This window comes from Macrobrachium rosenbergii, chromosome 59 (genome assembly GCF_040412425.1).
Source record: "Macrobrachium rosenbergii isolate ZJJX-2024 chromosome 59, ASM4041242v1, whole genome shotgun sequence".
Classification (NCBI taxonomy): domain Eukaryota; kingdom Metazoa; phylum Arthropoda; class Malacostraca; order Decapoda; family Palaemonidae; genus Macrobrachium; species Macrobrachium rosenbergii.
In genome coordinates this window covers 23572114-23578254 of record NC_089799.1, presented here as the reverse complement: position 1 = coordinate 23578254, position 6141 = coordinate 23572114, and the positions used below count along the sequence as shown (strand labels likewise).

At 38.8% G+C, this 6141-nt stretch overlaps 1 protein-coding gene across 1 annotated transcript in view; it reads right to left on the bottom strand.

Moving 5' to 3' along the window:
- Window positions 1–440: 440 nt before the first annotated feature.
- Window positions 441–6141, bottom strand: part of LOC136837624 (hornerin-like) — a 9162-nt gene continuing 3461 nt past the window's right edge. The window contains exon 3 of the mRNA XM_067102500.1: window positions 441–2561. Coding sequence (XP_066958601.1) covers window positions 441–2561 — 2121 coding nt within the window. The remainder of the gene's footprint in view (window positions 2562–6141) is intronic.

Below are 6141 nucleotides of genomic sequence, written 5' to 3'. Positions count from 1 at the left end.
GTTCCAAAAGATTAAAATATATTGACTGGTATTAGATAAACCTATATTTCGAATATTTCCATTCCTTACATTTTAAGAGAGAGAGAGAGGTTATAAAAAACTAAAGTCATAACTTTTATATCCATTTTAAACAATTTCATTTGGGCAAAAAATTAAACCGAGTATTTCTGTAACGTTCTCGAATATTTAAAAATCTATAATAGTAGGAATAGTAATGGGAAAGCTTTTTTATTAACCATAGATTTCTGTAAATATGGTTTTGATACACTCCTCGGCTTTTTAAACCTTTTATTTACTAAATATTATTCTATAAAATGTCTTAAAGAATCCGCCTGCGGAGAAAACAAGAAATGTATTTATGGCTAAGTGAAGTAGTCTATTATGTATTGTTATATAAATATATGACTAATATACAATTAAATATATATTCGATTCGTAGTTCAGCTCTGGGTTTTATTCCCAAATCTTCCAACGTAGAAGTTAACAAAAGACGAGGGATCACTGCTGCCTGAGAAACTTCTAGGAACTCTGTCATCCTCGTAGGAACTGTCACTGTTTCTTTTGTTAGTTTCACTTCCAGAGGAGCTTGAAAAAGGGCTCACATCTGAGAAATGAGTACTCTTCCCCTCGTTATAGGTCTTTCTCTTACCATTATTTTTGTCGATCACTTCCTTTTTACCATAGATGCCGTCGCCGCTTTCACGATTTTCACTTCTGAAGAAACTCCCGGAATGGCCTCCATTTGCGAAGAAGTCACTCCCCCTTTCGTCATAAATGTCTCCTTCGTCGTCGTCAACGACGTAAATGTCGCTTTCAAGGGGCCTTCGACGAAATTTTCCTCCAGAGAAGGACCCACTCTTCCTTCTGTCAAAATGATCTCGTTCGAAAAAAAGAGATTCATCGACCTCGTCACTGTCTGTCACGTCGTAGATGTCACCATCTCCATTTGAACTTCCAGAGAATTCACCGCTGTCTTCAAATGAATCTCCGAATGATTCGGTTCCCTGCTTCAAGGAGTGGGGTTCTCCAAATGATCCTGTTCCCCGATGAGAGGTGCCAGATTCTCCAAATGATCCCGTTCCCCGATGAAAGGTACCGGATTCTCCAAATGATCCTGTTCCCCGATGAAAGGTGCCGGATTCTCCAAATGGTCCTGTTGCCCGCTTAAAGGTGCTGGATTTTCCAAAGGATCCTGTTCCCCGATGAAAGATGCCGGATTCTCCAAATGGTCCTGTTCCCCGTTTAAAGGAGTGGGATTCTCCAAAGGATCCCGTTCCCGGCTTCAAGGTGCCGAACCCTCCAAATGATCCTGTTCCCTGTTTAAAGGAGTGGGATTCTCCAAATGATCCTGTTCCATGCTTAAAGGTGCTGGATTCTCCAAACAATCCTGTCCCTGGCTTAAAGGGGCTGGATTCTCCAAATGATCCTGTTCCCTGCTTATGGGAGTGGGGTTCTCCAAATGATCCTGTTCCCTGCTTAAGGGAGTGGGATTCTCCAAATGGTTCTGTTCCCTGCTTAAAGGAGTGGGATTCTTCAAAGGATCCCGTTCCCGGCTTCAAGGTACCAAACCCTCCAAATGATCCTGTTCCCCTCTCAAAGGAGGGGGATTCCCCAAATGATCCTGTTCCCTGCTTAAAGGTGCTGGATTCTCCAAATGACCCTGGTCCCTGCTTATGGGAGTGGGGTTCTCCAAATGATCGTGTTCCCTGCTTATGGGAAAGAGGTACTCCAAATGATCCTGTTACCTGCTTAAGGGAGTGGGAGTCTCCAAATGATTCCAGTCCCTGCTTAAAGGTGCCGGATTCTCCAGACGATCCTGTTCCCCTTTTAAAAGTGCTGGATTCTCCAAATGGTCCTGTTCCCCGCTTTAGGGACTGGGATTCACCAAATGGTCCTGTTTCCTGCTTGAAGGTGTCATGTTCTCCAAATGATCCTGTTCCTGTTCTGAAGGTGTCGGATTCTCCAAATGTTTCTTCTCCTATTTTGAGGGTGTCGGATTCTCCAAATGATATTGCTCCGCTCTTAAAGTTGTCGGTTTCTCCAAATGATCCTGTTCCCCTTTTAAAGGAGTTGGGCTCACCGGGTGATCCTGCTCCTTGTTCAAACAAATTTGAACCTCCAAATGATCCTTTTTCTTGGCCAAACGCATGGGAAGGTTTGAAAGGTCTCGTTTTTTCACCAAACGAGTTGCTGCTTCCTAAAGATCCGGTTTCCGGTTCGAATGAATTGGAACCTCCAAATGATCCAGCTCCCCTGTCGAAAGAGCTTCCAAACCTTCTGCTATCAAGCGCACCAAAAAACCTTCCAAAGGCACCTCCAGATCTTCCCGAATCATGCGCAGAAGGATCAACTCCAAAGAAATCGTCAGCAAGACTTCTCGAGAAGCTACTTAAACCTCTGTCTTCATCACTGGATGATTGACCACTAGAATAATTCCCGGTAAAATCTCCAAATGCCTCACTTTTGACGTCAGTGACTTTTCCAGCAGAAGTGCTGACTCCCGTAGCACTTGCTCTACTAGGTATATCCAGAAGGGCAATTCCAACGATCAGCAAGAGCGTCTGAAAAAATGGTAGTAAGAAATTGTTGAGTCTGCGATAGATTTGAGAACGTGTTATAGATATAATTTCTGTTTAGCCTCTAGAAAATATAGCCCACTGTTTGGCAGTTATGGCTTAAATGAATGGCATAAACTCAAATTTATACGAAAAGGTAATCAGCCTGAACATCTGGCACATTAAAAAAAGCATGAGACAATTTTGATGACCTGTAGGAAACTTAGACACTTGATAATTTTTTAAATTGAAAATGAAAGTAAATGACAAATTACTTCCTTATTGGGACATTTACGATATCGACAGATGTCTTCACAGATTTCATAAGAGTTATTTGTACGCATTTTAAAGATGACTTTATAGAGCCATATATCTTTTTTTTTTATTTATGTCCAATCATTTCCACCAACTTCACGTTTTAGTGAGTATCTAAAATTCCCTATAAACTCTTGCTTTCTAAATCATGAGCAGGAACGAGTGATGTGTGAATTCTCCTCACGAAGACTGAATGACGAAGTAAAAGTTAAGATGAGTAACTGTGCCTTTCAGTTTTAAAATCACCGATGACATCATTCTCGACAATTAAGAAAACTTAAGAAGATATAAGTTCACACTGAGTGCACGAATGCTCATTATGTAACGTAAAAGTTATGGTTTTTTACCAGTTGATAAAGGGTTCAGATATTATTTTACTGTAATCCATCATTGCAATTTTGGACTTGAAAATATTATTTTCCTATTATTTAATGTGTGTTTGAACATTTCTGACATTCGTTTCGTTAGCAAATATGTACTTTTAGAGATAAGGGTCCCCACCCTTGTATCCTACTATCTGGGGGACCAAGAAGGGAAAGCAGGGTTTTTGGATGGGGGCTAACACAAAACGAGTGGAATAAAAGGCCCTTAATCCCACGGAAAGTTCTCATTCAGAATAAAGGAAGTTTATGGAATGTTTTCAAACTAATATCATGCACTGTGGTAACGACCGGGTACCCAAGGTCAGGTTAGGTGTGTTGGTTAGGTCATTTGCTAAAGAAACGAACATCAGAAACGTTCAAAGCATACACTAAACCATAGGCAAATGATATTTTTAAGCCCAAAATGCGATAATGGTTTAAAGTAAAACGCTACCAGATTTATGTCGACTTTCATACAGATTCAGAATTAAAAGTATATAAAGATAAATGTCTATCTTCTCGAGAATTTTTTTATCTTTTTTTTTTTACTTATTTATTTAGAGATGATGCGGATGCCTTGCTGTATTGAGCATCTGAGGTATAGAAGCATTACTGCTGATAAATCAAGGTAGATATTTAAATCTAATATTAATATAACGTAATCTATTTTTATGTAACATCCAGATTGTATGTTATTCGGAATCCCTGAGTTTTTATTTTTTTATTTTTTACTGAGACCAAGATAAATTTGTCGCATATTTTTTTTAGAACAGATGCAGATGATCTCTTGGTAACTGGTGTGGTATGCATTATTTCAGCATTTGCTATTCTTGCATAATAAGATTCATGATACCGCACTTTACCTGACTAAATAAACAAACATCAGCTGTCAATTGCATCTCAGATATATATTTAAAACGTACCTGATAATATACATATGCTTAATCTTTCAGTTGCATTTTAAATAAATATCTAAAACGAACCTCGTTCTTCAAACTATTCTAAAATAAAGTTCATTTTGTATGAAGACAAGTGAATGATTAAACCCCTTTGGTTGAAATACCAGCAAAGTAAATTTATAAAAAAATTTTCGAATGGGGAGCAACATCTCACATATAAACCTAAATGAAGTCTCACCATGCTGGATTGGAACTTCTGCCTTCAGTGAAGTGAAAGAGATGAGTAACGTACCTGCACAGGTGATCAGTACCTTTATATACAACCCTGTAACAGATGGGAATTTTCAAAATCATCCAGCGCTCGAACGAATCCAAGATGCAATAAACTACCTGTTCAGCAATCGACGAATTATGGGTCTTTTTCCGCTCTCCTGAAAAGTCGGTTTTAGGAAAAAATAAAAGTATTGTAGTCGGTGGGTTGCTGAAAGTAGTGCGCAATCAACTTCCTGATAAAAGTTCACCATAAATAGAGCGGTAATTTCCTTTATGCTTTCTAAAATGAACGTCGAGATAAAATGACGAAAAAACGAAGCTACGCAAAACGTTATTGGCTGTTTTGTTATTTTTCTATTCCACTTATTAGTCAAAATTACCTGCACTCGTATTTATTTTAATGATTAATAATATGACTTCATATACCATTACTTAATATCCCATTCCAGGGTGAGAATATTTGACGACTGTTACTCATGTGAGTGTAACAGTGTCAGATCCGTGGAATTATTTATAGTTACCCTGTTAATCTTTATCATCCAATGTTATTTTTATTGCAAATAGATATTCAGAATGTGCACACACACACACACACACACACACACACACACACACACACATATATATATACATGTGTGTGTATATACATTATATATATATATATATATATATATATATATATATATATATATATATATATATATATATATATATATATATATATATCTGCATCTTTTCCCACTTCTATGTGGGGTTGATGTTTCTGACAGCTTTCCTCCATCTTCGCCTCGGTCTTCCTCTTCCTTCCCCTCCCCCAGGCACCTCCATCTGCATCACTGTCCTCCCTACATATGTCTTATCCCTTCTCATCACATGGCCATACCACTGCAGTCTTCTTTCCTGGGCCTTCTTTGATAATTGTACGACTTTAGTAGTTCCTCTTATTCTTTCATTTTTGACCCTGTCCATTTGTGTTACTCCACACATCCACCTGAGCATTTTCATCTCTACCGCATCAAATTTCTTCTCTTGCACTATCTTTACCGGCCATGTTTCTCCTCCATACATCAAAGCTAGTCTCACTACTGTCTTATACACTCTTCCTTTAACCTTTATATTGGTTCTGCGGTCGCACAAGGCACCTGACATCTTTCCCCATCCAAATTTTCATCATCATTCACTGTTGAACCAAGATAATTAAATTTTTCTACTCGGTTCAACCTTGTCCCTTCCATACTAATCTCGGAGTCTTGATCTTCATTAAAACTTGGGCATTCAGTCTTCTTCATACTGGTCTTTAAACCTCTGTCTTCCAGTACCTTCCTTCAGCTGGTGCTGCATAACACAATGTCATCAGCAAGCAACATGCACCATGGGAAGTGATCTCTTATTCCTTGAGATACCACATCCATTATCAGGCCAAAAAGATGTGGACTTAAAGCAGATCCCTTCTGTAAACCTACCCTTACTGGTACCCATTCAATTAACCCAACACTGCTTCTAACCTGCGTTTTTGCTCCTTCATACATATATTATCTTGGACCAACCTCACATACTTCTCCGGTGTTCCCTTTACTCGCATGCATCCCAAAACTTCTTGGCGTGGTACTCTATCGTATGCCTTTTCCATATCTACGAATACTATGTGCAGTCCTTTCTGCTTTTCCCGGTGTTTTTCCATCATCAGTGGAAGGGGAAATTCTGCATCTGTCGTTCCTCTTCCTGGCATGAAACCAA